Source organism: Dendropsophus ebraccatus, chromosome 14 (genome assembly GCF_027789765.1).
Source record: "Dendropsophus ebraccatus isolate aDenEbr1 chromosome 14, aDenEbr1.pat, whole genome shotgun sequence".
Lineage (NCBI taxonomy): Eukaryota > Metazoa > Chordata > Amphibia > Anura > Hylidae > Dendropsophus > Dendropsophus ebraccatus.
The window spans coordinates 6120854-6141295 of NC_091467.1; the positions used below are offsets into that span (position 1 = coordinate 6120854).

The 20442-nt window shown below is 53.3% G+C and overlaps 1 protein-coding gene across 2 annotated transcripts; it reads left to right on the forward strand.

The window, feature by feature from the left end:
- The first annotated feature begins 1981 nt into the window (after window positions 1–1981).
- Window positions 1982–18732, forward strand: STAU1 (staufen double-stranded RNA binding protein 1). 2 transcript variants are annotated; one of them, XM_069952046.1, is made up of 16 exons: window positions 1982–2167; window positions 10188–10434; window positions 10518–10642; window positions 11342–11410; window positions 13701–13857; window positions 14743–14887; window positions 14965–15130; window positions 15588–15683; window positions 15801–16013; window positions 16098–16241; window positions 16439–16582; window positions 16668–16743; window positions 17251–17576; window positions 17940–18062; window positions 18287–18369; window positions 18541–18732. In XM_069952046.1, exons 2-16 carry the CDS (start codon window positions 10236–10238, stop codon window positions 18626–18628), a joined length of 2154 nt encoding a protein of 717 aa, XP_069808147.1. In that variant the 5' UTR covers window positions 1982–2167; window positions 10188–10235; the 3' UTR covers window positions 18629–18732. The 2 variants fall into 2 exon arrangements, with proteins under 2 accessions (XP_069808147.1, XP_069808148.1); XM_069952047.1 differs by lacking the exons at window positions 10188–10434; window positions 10518–10642; window positions 11342–11410 and having other exon boundaries at window positions 1983–2167.
- The last annotated feature ends 1710 nt before the right edge of the window (window positions 18733–20442 follow it).

The following is a 20442-nucleotide window of genomic DNA, read 5'->3' on the forward strand; positions in this document are numbered from 1 at the left end:
TTAATGACAAGAATGGCCGTTGTTCACACAATGTATTTAACAACGGCCGTGGAAATAATTGACATGTCAAATATTTCCAGCTGCTGCACATTGAACACAATGCAATTTTCAGTGCAATAATAACGGTTGTTTGTACAATGTGTGAACGCAGCCTTAATGTCTTCATACTCCATCATCTGACAGGAGAACAAGAAGAAACCAGGAGATCAAAACGTCATCATCACATCCAGCCGGGTTACAGGGGAACCATCACCCCTTGCAGCTCAGTACCTGTGTGTGTGTGTGTGTGTGTGTGTGTGTATATACACTCACCGGCCACTTTGTTAGGTACACCGGTCCAACTGCACGTTACCACTTAATTTCTAATCAGCCAATCACATGGCGGCAACTCAGTGCATTTAGGCATGTAGACATGGTCAAGACAATCTCCTGCAGTTCAAACCGAGCATCAGTATGGGGAAGAAAGGTGATTTGAGTGCCTTTGAACGTGGCATGGTTGTTGGTGCCAGAAGGGCTGGTCTGAGTATTTCAGAAACTGCTGATCTACTTGGATTTTCACGCACAACCATCTCTAGGGTTTACAGAGAATGGTCCGAAAAAGAAAAAACATCCAGTGAGCGGCAGTTCTGTGGGCGGAAATGCCTTGTTGATGCCAGAGGTCAGAGGAGAATGGGCAGACTGGTTCGAGCTGATAGAAAGGCAACAGTGACTCAAATAGCCAACCGTTACAATCAAGGTAGGCAGAAGAGCATCTCTGAACGCACAGTACGTCCAACTTTGAGGCAGATGGGCTACAGCAGCAGAAGACCACACCGGGTGCCACTCCGCTCAGCTAAGAACAGGAAACTGAGGCTACAATTTGCACAAGCTCATCGAAATTGGACAGTAGAAGATTGGAAAAACGTTGCCTGGTCTGATGAGTCTCGATTTCTGCTGCGAGATTCGGATGGTAGGGTCAGAATTTGGCGTCAACAACATGAAAGCATGGATCCATCCTGCCTTGTATCAACGGTTCAGGCTGGTGGTGGTGGGGTCATGGTGTGGGGAATATTTTCTTGGCACTCTTTGGGCCCCTTGGTACCAATTGAGCATCGTTGCAACGCCACAGCCTACCTGAGTATTGTTGCTGACCATGTCCATCCCTTTATGACCACAATGGACCCAACATCTGATGGCTACTTTCAGCAGGATAATGCGCCATGTCATAAAGCTAGAGTCATCTCAGACTGGTTTCTTGAACATGACAATGAGGTCACTGTACTCCAATGGCCTCCACAGTCACCAGATCTCCATCCAATAGAACATCTTTGGGATGTGGTGGAACGGGAGATTGGCATCATGGATGTGCAGCCGACAAATCTGCGGCAACTGTGTGATGTCATCATGTCAATATGGACCAAAATCTCTGAGGAAGCTTCCAGCACCTTGTTGTATCTATGCCACCAAGAATTGGGGCAGTTCTGAAGGCAAAAGGGGGTCCAACCCATTACTAGCATGGGGTACCTAATAAAGTGGCCGCTGAGTGTATATATATATATATATATATATATATATATACACACACACACACACACACACATATATATATATATATATATATATATATATATATATATATATAGTGTGAAGGAGATTTATCCAACATGGTGTAAAGTGAAACTGGCTCAGTCGCCCCTAGCAACCAATCAGATTCCACATTTCATTTTCTAAAGCGTGTGAGAAGAATGAAAGGAGGAATCTGATTGGTTGCTAGGGGCAACTGAGCCAGTTTCACTTTACACCATGTTTGGTAAATCTCCCCCTGTATGTACATACAGTCACCCACATATCTGCAACAGACACACATATATATCTATACACAGTCACATATATATATATATATATATATATATATATGCACATACAAACACGTATACACTACATACTGGAGCAGATGAGTGGGCGGGGTTTCTTCAGAGACTGACAGCGTGCAGACCACGCCCCTCCTCCGCTGCAGAGCCGGGTGACGTCACTTCCGGTCGCCCCGCCGGCTCCTCATTCTCTTTAGTGTTTGCCGTGTTCTCGTCTCCTCCGGTGTCCCGGTCCCATCCCCTCCCCCCGCCGTGTATGGACTGAGGAGCGGCCACCAGCGCAGGCCTGGACACACCGGAACGTTCAGCGAGAGAAGGTGAGCCCCTAGACCCGAATCCCCTCAACCCCGCCGGCTGCACCTCCCTGGAAACACCGCGGCTGCGCCCGACTTGCTAGGCCTGACACCCCGAGCTCTGTCATCTGAGTGCAGGAGACCCAGAGCGTGCTCCACGTGTACCCGGTACAGCTCCCCGACAGTGGTCACCCCCAATACTGACCCGCAAGAAGAGAGGACCCCCTAATACTGACCCTAAGAGGAGAGGACCCCCTAATACTGACCCCCAGGGGGAGAGCCCCCCCCCCACTACTAACCCGCAAGAGGAGAGGACCCCCTAATACTGACCCGCAAGAAGAGAGGACCCCCTAATACTGACCCTAAGAGGAGAGGACCCCCTAATACTGACCCCCAGGGGGAGAGGCCCCCCCCACTACTGACCCGCAAGAGGAGAGGACCCCCTAATACTGACCCTAAGAGGAGAGGACCCCCTAATACTGACCCCCAGGGGGAGAGCCCCCCCCCCACTATTGACCCGCAAGAGGAGAGGACCCCCTAATACTGACCCTAAGATGAGAGGACCCCCTAATACTGACCCCCAGGGGGAGAGCCCCCCCCCACTATTGACCCGCAAGAGGAGAGGACCCCCTAATACTGACCCTAAGAGGAGAGGACCCCCTAATACTGACCCCCAGGGGGAGAGGCCCCCCCCACTACTGACCCGCAAGAGGAGAGGACACCCTAATACTGACCCTAAGAGGAGAGGACCCCCTAATACTGACCCCCAGGGGGAGAGCCCCCCCCGACTACTGACCCGCAAGAGGAGAGGACCCCCTAATACTGACCCTAAGGGGAGAGGACCCCCTAATACTGACCCCCAGGGGGAGAGGCACCCCCCACTACTGACCCGCAAGAGGAGAGTCCCCCCCACTACTGACCCGCAAGAGGAGAGGACCCCCTAATACTGACCCTAAGAGGAGAGGACCCCCTAATACTGACCCCCAGGGGGAGAGGCCCCCCCCACTACTGACCCGCAAGAGGAGAGGACCCCCTAATACTGACCCTAAGAGGAGAGGACCCCCTAATACTGACCCTAAGAGGAGAGGACCCCCTAATACTGACCCCCAGGGGTCGAGGCACCCCCCACTACTGACCCGCAAGAGGAGAGTCCCCCCCACTACTGACCCGCAAGAGGAGAGTCCCCCCCACTACTGACCCGCAAGAGGGGAGGCCCCCCCACTACTGACCCGCAAGAGGAGAGGACCCTCGATACTGACCCGCAAGAGGAGTCCCCCCCCACTACTGACCTGCAAGAGGAGACGACCCCCCAATACTGACCCTAAGAGGAGAGCACCCCCTAATACTGACCCTAAGAGGAGAGGACCCCCTAATACTGACCCTAAGAGGAGAGGACCCTCTAATACTGACCCTAAGAGGAGAGGCCCCCCCCACTACTGACCCTAAGAGGAGAGGCCCCCCCCACTACTGACCCTAAGAGGAGAGGCCCCCCCCACTACTGACCCTAAGAGGAGAGGCCCCCCCCACTACTGACCCTAAGAGGAGAGGCCCCCCCCCACTACTGACCCTAAGAGGAGAGGCCCCCCCCACTACTGACCCTAAGAGGAGAGGCCCCCCCCACTACTGACCCTAAGAGGAGAGTCCTCCCCACTACTGACCCGCAAGAGGAGAGTCCTCCCCACTACTGACCCGCAAGAGGAGAGTCCTCCCCACTTCTGACCCGCAAGAGGAGAGTCCCCCCACTACTGACCCGCAAGAGGAGAGTCCTCCCCACTACTGACCCGCAAGAGGAGAGGACTCCCCAATACGGACCCTAAGAGGAGAGGACCCCCCCAATACTGACCCTAAGAGGAGAGGACCCCCCCAAATACTGACCCTAAGAGGAGAGGGACCCCCCCAAATACTGACCCTAAGAGGAGAGGACCCCCCCAAATACTGACCCTAAGAGGAGAGGGACCCCCCCAAATACTGACCCTAAGAGGACAGGACCCCCCCAAATACTGACCCTAAGAGGACAGGACCCCCCCAAATACTGACCCTAAGAGGACAGGACCCCCCCAAATACTGACCCTAAGAGGACAGGACCCCCCCAAATACTGACCCTAAGAGGACAGGACCCCCCCAAATACTGACCCTAAGAGGACAGGACCCCCCCAAATACTGACCCTAAGAGGACAGGACCCCCCCAAATACTGACCCTAAGAGGACAGGACCCCCCCAAATACTGACCCTAAGAGGACAGGAGCCCCCCAAATACTGACCCTAAGAGGACAGGAGCCCCCCAAATACTGACCCTAAGAGGACAGGACCCCCCCAAATACTGACCCTAAGAGGACAGGACCCCCCCAAATACTGACCCTAAGAGGACAGGACCCCCCCAAATACTGACCCTAAGAGGACAGGACCCCCCCAAATACTGACCCTAAGAGGACAGGACCCCCCCAAATACTGACCCTAAGAGGACAGGACCCCCCCAAATACTGACCCTAAGAGAAGAGGACTCCCCAATACTGACCCTAAGAGAAGACCTCCACTACTGAAGGGAGAACCCCCCCCAAATACTGACCCCCAGGGGGAGAGGACCCCCAATAATGACCCTGAGAAGGAGAATCCCCCCTAATACTGAAGCTGAGGGAAGAGGACCCCCCCACATGCTGACCCTAAGAAGGGAGAACCCCCCATAATACTGACCCCCACTACTGACCCTGACAAGGGAGAACCCCCCCTAACACTGACCCCCAGGGGTAGAGGACCCCCACTACTGACCCCTAAGGGGAGAGGACCCCCAGGTACTGACCTCTAAGAGGAGCGGACTCCTCCAATACTGACCCCTAAGAGGAGAGGACACCCTTATATTGACCCCTAAGAGAAGAACCCCCCCCCCAAACTGACGCCTAAGAGGAGACTGTCAGTGAATGTTAGGAGCGGTGTCATACCGTATCCCCTCCCCTCTGACTGTCAGTGAATGTTAGGAGCGGTGTCATACCCTGTCCCCTCCCCTCTGACTGTCAGTGAATGTTAGGAGCGGTGTCATACCCTGTCCCCTCCCCTCTGACTGTCAGTGAATGTTAGGAGCGGTGTCATACCCTGTCCCCTCCCCTCTGACTGTCGGTGAATGTTAGGAGCGGTGTCATACCCTGTCCCCTCCCCTCTGACTGTCAGTGAATGTTAGGAGCGGTGTCATACCCTGTCCCCTCCCCCTGACTGTCAGTGAATGTTAGGAGCGGTGTCATACCCTGTCCCCTCCCCTCTGACTGTCAGTGAATGTTAGGAGCGGTGTCATACCCTGTCCCCTCCCCTCTGACTGTCAGTGAATGTTAGGAGCGGTGTCATACCCTGTCCCCTCCCCTCTGACTGTCGGTGAATGTTAGGAGCGGTGTCATACCCTGTCCCCTCCCCTCTGACTGTCGGTGAATGTTAGGAGCGGTGTCATACCCTGTCCCCTCCCCTCTGACTGTCAGTGAATGTTAGGAGCGGTGTCATACCCTGTCCCCTCCCCTCTGACTGTCAGTGAATGTTAGGAGCGGTGTCGTACCCTGTCCCCTCCCCTCTGACCGTCAGTGAAAGGAGCAGTGTCATACCCTGTCCATTCCCACCGGCTGTTGGTTAATGTTAGGAGCGGTGTTGTACCCTGTCCCCTCCCCTCTGACCGGCATTGTATGTTAGGAGCGGTGTCATACCCTGTCCCCTCCCCTCTGACCGTCAGTGAATGTTAGGAGTGGTGTCGTACCCTGTCCCCTCCCCTCTGACCGTCAGTGAAAGGAGCAGTGTCATATCCTGTCCATTCCCACCGGCTGTTGGTTAACCTCTTAAGGACATAGGACGTACCGGTACGTCCTATGTCCTCACTTGCACTTCAAAGCGGGGCCGCGCGGCGGCCCCGCTTTGAAGTGCCGCGATCCCGGGTGCCGCGTGTAGCCCGGGACCGCCGCTATTAGCGGGCACGGTCTGATCGCCGTGCCCGCTAATTAGCTAATCGGAGGCAGCTGTCAAAGTTGACAGCTGCCTCCGATTACCGGAGGCAACGTTTCCCTGGTGTCTAGTGGGGGAGATCGCTCCTCCGGGACCTTGTCCCGGAGGAGCGATCTCCGTTACTGATGCCGGCCGGGGACGCGTCCAAGATGGCGCCGTCCTCGGCTCGGCACTCGTTTACTTCCGGCTGCAGCAGCCGAAAGCAAACGAGTGCCGATCTCATGGATCTCTGCAGCATATCTATGCTGCAGAGATCTCAATGAGAGATCACAGTGTATATACTAGAAGTCCCCCATGGGGGCTTCTAGTATATGTGTAAAAAAAAAAAAAAAAGTGTTGTTAATAGTAAAAAGCCCCCTCCCCTAATAAAAGTCTGAATCACCCCCCTTTTCCCAGGTTTTAAATAAAAGTAAACAAATAAATACATAAACAAACATGTTTGCTATCGCCGCGTGCGTAATCGCCCGAACTATTAATTAATCACATTCCTGATCTCGTACGGTAAACGGCGTCAGCGCAAAAAAATCCCAAAGTGCAAAATTGCGCATTTTTGGTCGCATCAAATCCAGAAAAAATGTAATAAAAAGCGATCAAAAAGACGTATATGGGCAATCAAGGTACCGATAGAAAGATCACATCATGGCGCAAAAACTGACACCTCACACAGCCCCATAGACCAAAGGATAAAAGCGCTATAAGCCTGGGAATGGAGCGATTTTAAGGAACGTATATTGGTTAACAACGGTTTGAATTTTTTACAGGCCATCAGATACAATATAAGTTATACATGTTATATATCGTTTTAATCGTAACGACTTGAGGAACATATATAACAAGTCAGTTTTACCCCAGGGTGAATGGCGTAAAAACACATTTCCCCCAAATAAAAGAAATGCGTTTTTTTTTTCAATTTCACCACACTTCGAATTTTTTTCTGGTTTCGCAGTGTACTTTATGCAAAAATTCAGCCTGTAATTGCAAAGTACAATTAGTGACGCAAAAAATAAGGGGTCATGTGGGTTTCTAGGTGGAAAAATGCAAGTGCTATGACCTTTTAAACACAAGGAGGAAAAACCGAAAACGTAAAAACGAAAATGGGCCATGTCCTTAAAGGGTTAATGTTAGGAGCGGTGTTGTACCCTGTCCCCTCCCCTCTGACCGGCATTGTATGTTAGGAGCGGTGTCGTACCTGGTCCACTTCCCTCTGGCTGACAGGGACTATTACGAGGGGTGGTACCGAATTTGCTCTTAAACGAAAGAGTTAAAAGTTTGCCTAAAGGAGCGCTATGTATTTTCTTCTGGAAATGCACATCTAGTTGACTTAACAGTTTTCATTTTCTACCCTACGTGTGCGAAGGTTCCCATATGCTTTATATGGCTGATACTGTTGTCCCCAGTTTAACGTTTATGGGCGGTTGTTCTAAACTGGATGATGTCGGTGGAGAGATGTCGGACACAATGGACTCCTGTATGAGGAGGGAGGACAGGACCCGTTGTTACTGAAGGTGGATGGGGAGAAGAACAGGGCCCGACATTACCGAAGGTGTATGAAAAGGAGGACAGGGCCCATCAATTACTGAAGGTGTGTGGGGAGGAGGAGAGGCCCCGCCATTAGTGAAGATGTTTTGGGAGAAGGACAGGGCCCGCCATTACTGAAGGCGTTTGGGGAAGGGAACAGGGCCCGCCATTAGTGAAGGTGTATAGGGAGGAGGACAGGGCCCGCCATTACTGAAGGCGTTTGGGGAAGGGAACAGGGCCCGCCATTAGTGAAGGTGTATGGGGAGGAAGAAAGAGCCCGTCATCAGTAAAGGTGTATGGGGAGGAAGACAGAGCCTGCCATTAGTGAAGGTGTATGGGGAGGAGGACAGGGCCCGCCATTAGTGAAGGGGGATGGGGAGGAGGACAGGGCCTGCCATTAGTGAAGGTGTATGGGGAGGAGACAGGGCCCATCCATTGCTAAAGGTGTTTGGGGAAGAGAACAGGGCCCACCAATACTGAAGGTGAGTTAGGAGGAGGAGAGGGCTCACCATTACTGAAGATGTTTTGGGAGAAGGACAGGGCCCATTGTTACTGAAGGGGTATGGAGAGGAGCACAGGGCCCGCCATTAGTGAAGGTGTATGGGGAGGAGGACAGGGCCCGCCATTAGTGAAGGTGTATGGAGAGGAGCACAGGGCCCGCCATTACTGAAGGCGTTTAGGGGAGAGAACAGGGCCCGCCATTAGTGAAGGTGTATGGGGAGGAGGATAGGGCCCGCCATTAGTGAAGGTGTATGGGGAGGAAGAAAGAGCCCGCCATTAGTGAAGGTGTATGAGGAGGAGGACAGGGCCCGCCATTAGTGAAGGTGTATTGGGAGGAGTACAGGGCCCGCCATTAGTAAAGGTGTATGGGGAGGAGGACAGGGCCCGCCATTAGTGAGGGTGTATGGGGAGGAGGACAGGGCCCGCCATTACTGAAGGTGTATGGGGAGGAGGACAGGGCCCGCCATTAGTGAGGGTGTATGGGGAGGAGGACAGGGCCCACCATTACTGAAGGTGTATGGGGAGGAGGACAGGGCCCGCCATTAGTGAAGGTGTATGGGGAGGAGGACAGGGCCCGCCATTAGTGAAGGTGTACTCCTGCAAATTCATTCAATGTCTGACCTACAGGTGCCGAGATTTATGGGTGGCTTCCAATGTCTGGTGTGGTGATGCCATTGAGCGGTCATGTGCCTGGTGTGGTGACGTCACTGGACGGTCACATGGTGTGAGAAGAGAAAAAAATCAGAACAGAGGCCAGCGCATTGTGTGAAACCTTCTAACGGGGCAAGAGTAGAATGTGGTGTAAACGCTCACCTTGGAGCCCCTTGGGCTTTTGTCTATCACCTCGAATGTGGGGTACTGTAGATCCGTTAGCTTGGCTGCTTGTTGTAGATCAGAGGTCCAAGTAAATAAAACAAAAAATCTAACCATAAAGAGTAGCTGCCTGACCAAAAGTTCTCCAAACCAAAAGTATTATAAAATGCTATTTATTATGCTAGGTGTGTAGAAGATAATGCATTTCTGGGTTGGCGTCACTGGGCGGTCGCGCGCCTGGTGGGTTGGCGTCACTGGGCGGTCGCGCGCCTGGTGTGTTGGCGTCACTGGGCGGTCGCGCGCCTGGTGTGTTGGCGTCACTGGGCGGTCGCGCGCCTGGTGTGTTGGCGTCACTGGGCGGTCGCGCGCCTGGTGGGTTGGCGTCACTGGGCGGTCGCGCGCCTGGTGGGTTGGCGTCACTGGGCGGTCGCGCGCCTGGTGGGTTGGCGTCACTGGGCGGTCGCGCGCGCCTGGTGGGTTGGCGTCACTGGGCGGTCGCGCGCCTGGTGGGTTGGCGTCACTGGGCGGTCGCGCGCCTGGTGGGTTGGCGTCACTGGGCGGTCGCGCGCCTGGTGGGTTGGCGTCACTGGGCGGTCGCGCGCCTGGTGGGTTGGCGTCACTGGGCGGTCGCGCGCCTGGTGGGTTGGCGTCACTGGGCGGTCGCGCGCCTGGTGGGTTGGCGTCACTGGGCGGTCGCGCGCCTGGTGGGTTGGCGTCACTGGGCGGTCGCGCGCCTGGTGGGTTGGCGTCACTGGGCGGTCGCGCGCCTGGTGGGTTGGCGTCACTGGGCGGTCGCGCGCCTGGTGGGTTGGCGTCACTGGGCGGTCGCGCGCCTGGTGGGTTGGCGTCACTGGGCGGTCGCGCGCCTGGTGGGTTGGCGTCACTGGGCGGTCGCGCGCCTGGTGGGTTGGCGTCACTGGGCGGTCGCGCGCCTGGTGGGTTGGCGTCACTGGGCGGTCGCGCGCCTGGTGGGTTGGCGTCACTGGGCGGTCGCGCGCCTGGTGGGTTGGCGTCACTGGGCGGTCGCGCGCCTGGTGGGTTGGCGTCACTGGGCGGTCGCGCGCCTGGTGGGTTGGCGTCACTGGGCGGTCGCGCGCCTGGTGGGTTGGCGTCACTGGGCGGTCGCGCGCCTCTGCCCTCCATCCTGTGTGATATATACTGCAACAGAGTTTATACTACAATGGCAGCTCATCTCCATCCCTCTCTGCATTGCTGACAGTTTCCTTTGTTTTCTTGGCAGCTTCCCCACGTCTCCAGCCTGCACTGCTCACGACCGCCGGAGCCTCCCATGGAAGCCAGTATGTCTCAGAATCCTCCTACCACCCTCTCAGGGAGTCCGCTCCTGAACAAGAACCAGCACTCACCCATCCACCAGAATCTGAGCATCCCCCCCACTGCCAGCCCACTGCCCTCCGAACACGCAGGGAGACCCCAACACAGCTCTGCTTTACCACCATCCTCTGTCACCGCCGGCAGTGCCACTGCAGGTAACTCCTCCAAGTTTCGGATCCTCTCTCACCACCCTCCTTCCTATCATTCTTCTCACCTTTTATCTTCTTGTGTTTTCCAGTGTCTTCTAACATGGCAAACCCCAAAGAGAAAACCCCTATGTGTCTGGTGAATGAGCTGGCCCGGTATAACAAGGTGCAGCCTCAGTACAAGCTGCTCAGTGAGCAGGGTCCCGCTCATTCTAAGGTAAGCGCCATGTCCCATGTTACTCCATGCAGCAACCCCTCCATGGTGACTCCTTGCTCTCACAGCAGCACAGAGTCTTTACAGCTGCATGACTCCCTCCAAAGCCCAAGGCCTTGGCCTGTTGTAGTGTCCAGACTACACTCCGCTGTCCAGTGTCCTAGTAGGGGAGGAGCGGGCATGGGGGAGCATGGAGCTCACAGCCTACAATAAAAGGGTTAATCCTTGCTGTGCAGGAACTGCAGCTCTAAAGGATATAGTGCTTAGTGGCTGGGAGTGTTTATTGTGCAGGGAATAACAGTGAAGGGGGGGGGGGGGTGTGACATCACATCCTGAGACCACCCTCTGCTTTTACTAAACCTGATGGACCCCCGGCTCTAGCTGATCCTCAGACGCAGTGTCATCTCTTACTGCTCCCTCTGCCTGTGATCGGCCAATCAAGTCGTTGCCTACTCCAGAAATTACTCAACAGTATGATAGAGGCTGTGACTGCTGAACAAGGTGGGGATAAGAGGTGGGTAATATCAGGAGGTGAGCACAGGGGCTGGGGGAAGACAAGGAGGTGGTCTGGAGGGACACAAAAAGATGGGGTACTGAAGGAGGTGGTCTTGGGGGACACATGGAGGGGTACATCAAGAGGTGGTCTGGCGGTGTTACAGCTAATCTCTATATTAAGGAGCCTCTTGTCTCCCCCCTTCTTAGGTCATCCCCCTAGGACGCTGGCAGGATTACAGTCTTCTTGAGAGAGTGGGAGAAGATCGCCCAAAACAAGTGGGTATCGGCCTTTCTGCTCGTCCTCTGCTGTCACTGCTCCGCTCTTTTGGGCTGTGACTCCCCTCCCCTCTTTCTAAGAATCTGGCACCATGATGAAGTTCTTCATGGGGTGGCCGCCCTTACCAACATATACATGGCCAAAAAGTATGTGCCCCCACTGACTCAGCCAGGGCTATAATGTTTCCCTCTGGCACTGGGCTCTGTATAAGGGGAGTCTGGGGTTAGTGCATGCTGAGGGCGTAATGGGGTCCCCATGGTTTGGGGCCTGACCTCCCCAGCATCGGATTCTCAAACTCATTCATCCAACCCCGACCTGTGAGCCTGACTTCATCTCCAGCATCAGATCTCCAATCTCATTCATCCGACCCAAACCTGTGAGCCTGATCCCATCCTCAGCATCACATGCCCAAACCCATTCATAGTTACATAGGTTGAAAAAAGACACATGTCTATCAAGTTCAACCAAGGAGGGGGTGATGGGTAGGTTTTATACATATGCATTAATGTTATTTTGTTCTAAGAACTTGTCTCTCCTTTTTTGAAGCCCTCACTGTTTTTGCTGTGACCAGATCCTGGGGTGACTGTCCCACAGATCACTGTTCTCATGGTAAAAAAGGCTTGTCGCCTCCGGAGATGGCACTGCCCCCTTGTCTCTCCGGGCGGGGGGGCACTGCCCCCTTGTCTCTCCGGGCGGGGGGGCACTGCCCCCTTGTCTCTCAGGGCGGGGGGGGGGGGCACTGCCCCCTTGTCTCTCAGGGCGGGGGGGGGGGGGGCACTGCCCCCTTGTCTCTCAGGGCGGGGGGGGGGGGGCACTGCCCCCTTGTCTCTCAGGGCGGGGGGGGGGGGGCACTGCCCCCTTGTCTCTCAGGGCGGGGGGGGGGGGCACTGCCCCCTTGTCTCTCAGGGCGGGGGGGGGGGGGCTACTGCCCCCTTGTCTCTCAGGGGGGGGGGGGGCTACTGCCCCCTTGTCTCTCCGGGGGGGGGGGGGCTACTGCCCCCTTGTCTCTCTGGGCGGGGGGGGGGGCACTGCCCCCTTGTCTCTTGGGCACTGCCCCCTTGTCTCTCCGGGCGGGGGGTTTTCCTGGAACATCTTCTCCCCATATTTCTTGTAGGGGCCTGTTATATATGTAAATAAATTAATCATATCTCCCCTTAAACGTCTCTTCTCTGCACATCTTCCATAGACTGTACTGTACTACTAAGCTTGGTGTCATCTGCAAAGATAGAAACGTTGCTGTTAATTCCATCCTCAATATCATTAATAAGTTAAACAGCAGGGGGCCCAGTACTGACCCTTGGGGTACACCACTTATTACCGGGGACCATTCGGAGTAGGAATCATTTACCCACCACTCTCTGGGTACGATTATTAATCCAGCTTTCAATCCAGTTGCAGACTAAACTTTCCAAACCCATAAACCTCAATTTACCCATCAGACACCCATGAGGGACTGTGTCAAATGCTTTTGGAAAATCCAGATACACTATATCCACAGCGACTCGTCTATCTATGCTTCTACTCGCTTCTCCAATAAAACAAAAAAAAAACATATTAGGCTGGCTTGACAACTTCTGTCTTTCGTATTAAATGTGATAACCAGCATAGTTTTACTAAAAGCCACTACATATAAGGGACTACTTACAAGAATAGGCCCTTTGAATAGTTTCCCCACAATGGACGTTAAGCCTAAAGTCCTAGAGCGCTTTTTGAAGATTTGCGCTACATTCGCCTTACACCAGTCCCTCGGTACCATCCAACCCCAAACTTTCAGCCTGAACTTATCCCCAGCATCAGAACCCCAACCTCTTCCATTTAGCCCCACCTCTGAGCCTGACCTCATCCGTTCAGCCCCGACCTGTGAGCCTAACCCCATCCCTAGCATCATATCCCCAACCACATCTATTCAACCCTGACCTGTGAGCCAGAACTCAGCATCAGGTCCCCAGACTCTACTCTATCCAAGCCTGACCCCATCCCCAGCATTAGATCCCAAACCCCATTCATCCAACCTGTGAGCCTGACCTTTGTGCCTCTAACACCCCTTTTCTCTTTTCTTAGAGAGGGCATCCGCTCCCCCTTCTCCTGTCTCTTTGCCCCCACCTCCCTTCTCCTGTCTCTTTGCCCCCACCTCCCTTCTCCTGTCTCTTTGCCCCCACCTCCCTTCTCCCGTCTCTTTGCCCCCACCTCCCTTCTCCCGTCTCTTTGTCCCCACCTCCCATCTCTTTGCCTCTCATTCTTCTTTCATCTCTTTGCCCCTTGACCTGCGATTTTTGTCTCTCTCTGCAGATGTTCACTGTACAGCTCACTCTTGGGGACCAGTACTGGGAGGCCGAAGGGACAAGTATTAAGAAAGCCCAGCACGCTGCTGCCGCCAAAGCCTTGGAGGGAACAAAGTATCCCAAGCCTACAGCGCGCCCTTCCCGCACTGAGGGGAAAAATCCAGGTACAACTCCATGTTGTGTCGGTCTGACCCTGCAGCCATCACTAATGCTGGTTGTAATGGTTACTGCAGCCGTCTCAGAGGATAGCACTCCCCTGCCCATCCTGTAATGGTGACTGCTGCCCTCTCAGAGGATATGACTCCCCTGCCCATCATGTAGTGGTGACTGCTGCCCTCTCAGAGGATAGGACTCCCCTGCCCATCCTGTAATGGTGACTGCTGCCCTCTCAAAGGATAGGACTCCCCTGCCCATCCTGTAATGGTGACTGCAGGCCTCTCAGAGGATAGGACTCCCCTGCCCATCCTGTAATGGTGACTGCAGCCCTCTCAGAGGATAGGACTCCCTTGCCCGTCCCGTAATGGTTACTGCTGCCCTCTGAGGATAGGACTTCCCTGCCTGTCCCGTAATGGTTACTGCTGCCCCCTGGGAGGAGGATAGGACTCCCCTGCCCGTCCTGTAATGGTGACTGCTGCCCCCTGGGAGGAGGATAGGACTCCCCTGCCCGGCCTGTATGGGCCTGTTCACACGGTGTAACTTTAACTGGAGCCCGAGCAATGGACGCTGCATGAAATGTTATGATGTCAATTCTTTGGGAGTGGAGGCGCGTAACAAATCCTATTGAATCAATGGGACAGGTGGAATTTCAAGCGGCATCTGTGGCTCAGGCTCCATTTGAAATCCCGCCCCTTTTGCTCAGTGTGAACAGGCCCTAATGGCAACCGCTGCCTCCTGAGAGCTTAGGACTCCCCTCTCCAGCCTGTGTAAGGATCACTGCCTACTGATGGAGACCAGTGTGGTGATGGTGTGGGGCTCAGCTCTTGGGGTCACTGGGGGGTGGGAAGGTTGGTTTCAATTATTTTTGGAGATAATAATTCTTTGTATGACAGGCAGTATAACTCCCACAGTGGAACTAAATGCACTATGTATGAAACTGGGCCGGAAACCAATCTACAAACCCCTGGACCCTTACACGGGTATCCGTTCTTCCTACAACTACAATATGCCCAGAGGAGGCGGCGGCTACCCCCCACGGTAGGTACATAGTAGTGCAGTCTGGGGCTGGCTGGGGGTCTGTCCTGTTATTGATCACATTGCCTTGGGTCCTCCAGGTACTTCTACCCATTCCCAGTAACGCCCATCCTCTACCAGGTGGAGTTGTCTATAGGTGGTCAGCAGTTTCATGGTAAAGGCCGAACACGTCAGGCGGCCAAACACGACGCTGCCGCAAAAGCCCTGAAGAGCCTTCAGCACGAGCCCCTCCCCAGCAAACCTGAGGTAATGTGAGGGGGTGACATGACAGGGCTGTTCAGGGTCCGTCACCTGGTCATGCCAGGCCAGTGCTCTTTGTATAGGGGAGGGGTGTGTGTTTAGGGACGGTGCTCCTCATATGGACGAGGAGTGTGTATTTATTGCAGTCATCCCTTGTATGGTAGCGCTTATGGCCTTCACCCCTAATATGGGGCAGGGGTGTGTTTTCAGGGATGGTGCCCCTCGTAAGGTGGAGGTTAGAGCTGCCCCCGCGCGGTGGGGGGGGGGGGTGTTTTAGGGATAGTCCCCCTAAGGTGGTGGTGGTGGTGATGGGTGTTTAGGGTCAGTGCCCCTAAGATGGTGTGTGTGTGTGTGTGTGTGTGGGTGTGGCGGGGGGGGGGGGGGGGGTTAGGGTCAGTGCCCCCTGGATGGTGGAGGTGTGGTGAAGTTTTTATGTTTAGTCATTTTGTTCTTTATTTCTTAGGTTAATGGAAAGTCTGATGAAGAAAATCTGAATAAATCTGAGATTAGCCAAGTATTCGAAATTGCCCTTAAGAGGAACCTTCCTGTAAATTTTGAGGTGAGGAGGATGATGGGACTGGAGGAGTGGGGTGCAGGGGAACCTCTTCAGTCTTACCCCACCACATTGTCCCCATGTTTCGGGCCCTGCCGCTGATGACGTGTTGCTTCTATGCAGGTTACCAAGGAGTCGGGTCCTCCACACATGAAAAGCTTCATCACTAAAGTGTCAGTCGGGGAGTTTCTAGGGGAAGGAGAAGGAAAAAGTAAGAAGGTGTCCAAGAAAAATGCTGCTATCGCTGTCTTGGAGGAGCTGAAGAAGCTGCCACCGCTGCCGGCCATAGAAAAGATGAAACCCCGCATCAAAAAGAAAACCAGATCCATAGTAAAGGTGAGCTGTGGCATGGGTATCAGGGTGACCTGTGGCAGATGTCCCCTCTATTACTGGGGTTCATCTGTTATGTTACCTTTACAGCTGCCCACTAGCCCAGAGTACGGCCAGGGCACGAACCCCATCAGCAGACTGGCCCAGATACAACAAGCCAAGAAGGACAAGGAGCCAGAATACAGCTTGGTGGCAGAGCGAGGCCTCCCAAGGCGCCGGGAGTTTGTCATGCAGGTGCGTCTGGAGTGGACATGCTCACCTCTGTATCCCCTTCTGATTCCTTTCTCCTCTCGTCTCACAATTATCCTCCTCATCCCTTGTCTCACAACCTCCTCCTTTCTCAACCTTATCTTCTCACCTCACATCCCCTCTCCTTCTCTTGCCTTCTAATCTCCTTCTCTTGCCTTCTAATCTCCTTCTGTTCCTTGCAGGTAAAGATTGGAAACCTGAGCGCTGAGGGACTGGGGGCCAATAAAAAAGTGGCCAAGCGAAATGCGGCTGAAAATATGTTGGAACTTCTTGGCTTTAAAATCCCTCCTGCTCCCCCCAAACCAGCTCTGAAGACTGAAGAGAAAGTAAGTGCACCCATCCTTACATGTGCAGGTTGCCGGCTCCTTAGCTGCCCTCTCGCACTCAGTGCTGCTTCTATTTAATTTCCAGACACCTGTAAAGAAACCTGGAGATGGGAGAAAGGTGACGTTCTATGAGCCGGGCTCGGGGGAGGACACCGCTGCTAGTAAGTTCTGCATCGTGACATCCAGTGACTCCCACAATCCTCAGGGAATCTGGGACTGACTGGAACTCATACTTGTTTCTGCATATGGACTTCTGACCACCTCTGACCCTTGAAAATCAGTGATTTGTATAAGATAGATTTGGCTAGGGGAGGTGATGTCTCTGCAGGAGCATCGGCCCATGCAGACAGGATCGCTTCTCTGTTGTTAAACATTTTTTGTGCTCTGAGCCTGGAAGCGTTGCAACACTAGGTCAATGTCTGGAGAGGATAGCGCAAGCTCTTGTCTTGTTCTAAAAATCCATGTAATATATGGTACACAGAGAGGAGACGTATCAGATATTAAACTGATAAGAATAGAAAAGGTCCTGACGTTTTACCTCATTCCAGAGATGTCTGTAGGAGTAAGATCTGGAGACTGTGACCAGAGACACAAGGATAACTCACTGTCATGTTCCTTGAGGCATCCATGCCCCCTATAGATGTGACAAGTTGCCTGTCTTATTGCAGGTAATAAAGACGACGAGTTTCGAATGCCGTATCACAGTCATCAGCAGCTGCCGGCCGGGATTCTGCCTATGGTACCTGAAGTAGCACAAGCTGTGGGAGCTAATCAGGGACTTCACACCAAAGAATTTAACAGGGTGACCCCTAACCCAGCTATCGCCACCGTGACGGCTATGATTGCACGAGAGTTGCTGTATGGCGGAACCTCCCCCACTGCGGACACTATCCTGAAGAATAACAACAACAACGCAGCTGCACATGTACTACACGGCCCACTGACCCGACCCTCTGAGCAGCTGCAGTACCTGTCCAGTGTACAAGGGATCCAGGTAACTGCCCCAGAGACCCCTCTTGTCCTGTCACATGTTGTAGATGCCACGTGCTGGCTGCCATGCTGGGATGTACTATGACTTATTAATTGGTGGAAATGTGACTGCTGGAACCCCTCTATTACTGTTGTGATGCGGCAGCTGGTGCGTATTGTTGTCCTGCAGAGCAGCACTCCTGTAGTTTCAGGTTCTGCTGTACTTCCTTGTTCTCAAAGAGTGTTCCTGTACAAGGAAGAAGCTGGGTGAGCTTGGACGCCACCTGTCATAATGTTGTTCTATGTCCTAGCCATGTCATGGCTCCACTGACCATCCTAATATATGATGGAGGTTGTAGGTTACTAACTGACCTTTCCTTATTTCCAGGTTGAATACAAAGATTTCCCCAAGAATAATAAAAATGAGTTTGTGTCTCTAATAAACTGCTCCTTCCAACCACCACTAATCAGCCACGGCGTGGGGAAAGACGTGGAGTCGTGTCACGATGTGGTAAGATAGATTCCAGTCACTGGATTCTGATCTTTCTATAACCTCCCACCCCCACCTTCTTCCACCTCCAACCTCTTCCCTTGCCCCATCGGGTAACTACCTTTCACCCCCTCCCTGCCTAGGTAACCACCTCCAACTCCCACCCTTGCCCCGCCTAGGTAACCCCCCCCCCCCCCCCCCTTCTCCCTCAGCCTGCCTGGGAAACCAACTCTTATGTCTTTTAGGCCGCTAGGAATATCTTGAAGTTGTTGTCTGAAATGGATCAGCAGAGTGCGGAGGCACGACCGGTGAACGGACCAATGTCAGTGTGAGTTGCTGGTCATATGGTAGGGATATCCAAAGGGGGGAGGTGGGTGTGTCATGTGACCACCTCCTGTTACATGGCAGCATCCTGGGGATGAGGAGGAGAGAAGATGTTGTCACCCGTGGCCCGGTATCTTTTGTGCACTGATCATTCATGAGCTCAATTCCTGTGCAGGTGCGGGAAGCCAGAGATGGAGAGTGACCCCCTCCTGAAAGCAGCTGCCTCCAGCCCTATGGGACAAGCAGTGAACAGCACGGCCTGAGACGATCACGTGACCGCTCTTTTATAAACGCTGCCGCCTTTCTGTTTTTTATTAATTGTTTGTCCCACTTGAATTTCAAAGTAAGAAATCAGATTTTTAAAGTTTTTTTTTTTTTTTTTTTTTCTTTTCCTGGAGCATTTCATAGATGGGTCATATCCTCCCGTGTGGCCAAGACGGTTTTGTTAGGATTATTTTTATTTTTTTTTGGCTCTTGTTTCATATATATATATATATTTTCTTTCTCTTGAACCTTAAAATGAAGATTAATTATAGAAGCACCGCCCTTGTAGTCACGTGACTTGTAGTTTAATTTACGTCCCCGGCAGTGTTTGTGTGGCCGCGGTTCAGGATGTGACCCTGTTACTGGATTCATTATACCCCCCCCCCATTTGGTTCTCGTGTGCTTTACACCACGACATCTCCATGTGGAGCTGAAGAAGCGCCTCTGTCTCTTTAAGCAATGTTGCTAGATGTGTGAATCGCGTGCCGCCATGGCCGCACGCTCAGTACTTTGTCTATTTAAAGCTCAACGCGTCCGGTATCGCTTCAGGTCATTGTTTACGCTAAAATTTTTTCTCCCCATGGAATGTAAGTTACTAGTGTTTGTCACAAGAAATTAAAAAAGTACTAAAAAATTCAGTCATGTCTGGAGTAGTGTCATTTACTGAGTAGTGGCCCAGGCTTCTGCTCCGGCCCTGTGCTCTTCTGTCAGGCGGAGCAGCCTTGGTGGGAGGAAGAGGTAACCCAGAATCCTTAGCCGATCACTCTGAACCACCTCCATCTCCCTAGAGATGAGGTTGAGAGAAAATGTCGCCATCTTATGCGCTGCTGCTGTGGTACATAGCATACAGCTTTTGGAGGATGAGAACACCCATGTAGAGGAGTCTGGGGCTACATATTCCATCCTGCAGGATCCTGGACATCTCCCTCTGGATATGCTGGTGAGGCCACTCACAGGAACAGCTGTTGCTTGCGATTGAAGACCACAGGAGAGGTTCAACTCCAAGCAGCTGACGACTGTAAACATCTCTAGGGGATGTGACATAGTGGGCCGGTGTGATAGAGGCAGGGCTCTGGTCTATTACTGCTTCACGGCAGACGTTATCGGGAATGTGTAGGGGATGTCACATAGTGGGCCGGTGTGATAGAGGCAGGGCTCTGGTCTATTACTGCTCCACGGCAGACGTTATCGGGAATGTGTAGGGGATGTGACATAGTGGGCCAGTGTGATGGAGGCAAGGCTCTGGTCTATTACTGCTCCACGGCAGACGTTATCGGGAATGTGTAGGGGATGTGACATAGTGGGCCGGTGTGATAGAGGCAGGGCTCTGGTCTATTACTGCTCCATGGCAGACGTTATCGGGAATGTGTAGGTGATGTGACATAGTGGGCCGGTGTGATAGAGGCAGGGCTCTGGTCTATTACTGCTCCATGGCAGACGTTATCAGGAATGTGTAGGGGAGGTGACATAGTGGGCCGGTGTGATAGAGGCAGGGCTCTGGTCTGTTACTGCTCCATGGCAGACGTTATCGGGAATGTGTAGGGGATGTGACATAGTGGGCCAGTGTGATGGAGGCAAGGCTCTGGTCTATTACTGCTTCACGGCAGACGTTATCGGGAATGTGTAGGTGATGTGACATAGTGGGCCGGTGTGATAGAGGCAGGGCTCTGGTCTACTACTGCTCCGCGGCAGACGTTATCGGGAATGTGTAGGGGATGTGACATAGTGGGCCGGTGTGATAGAGGCAGGGCTCTGGTCTGTTACTGCTCCATGGCAGACGTTATTGGGAGGGTGTAAGGCAGTGATGGCTAAC

What these genes read in the sequence shown, in the direction of transcription:
- STAU1 (XM_069952046.1), top strand. Translation starts at nt 10,236, where the DNA reads ATGGAAGCCAGTATGTCTCAGAATCCTCCTACCACCCTCTCAGGGAGT. An exon ending in GCCGGGAGTTTGTCATGCAG is followed by an intron (nt 16,242 to 16,438) that starts GTGCGTCTGGAG and finishes TGTTCCTTGCAG; the next exon opens with GTAAAGATTGGAAACCTGAG. An exon ending in CCAGTGTACAAGGGATCCAG is followed by an intron (nt 17,577 to 17,939) that starts GTAACTGCCCCA and finishes CCTTATTTCCAG; the next exon opens with GTTGAATACAAAGATTTCCC.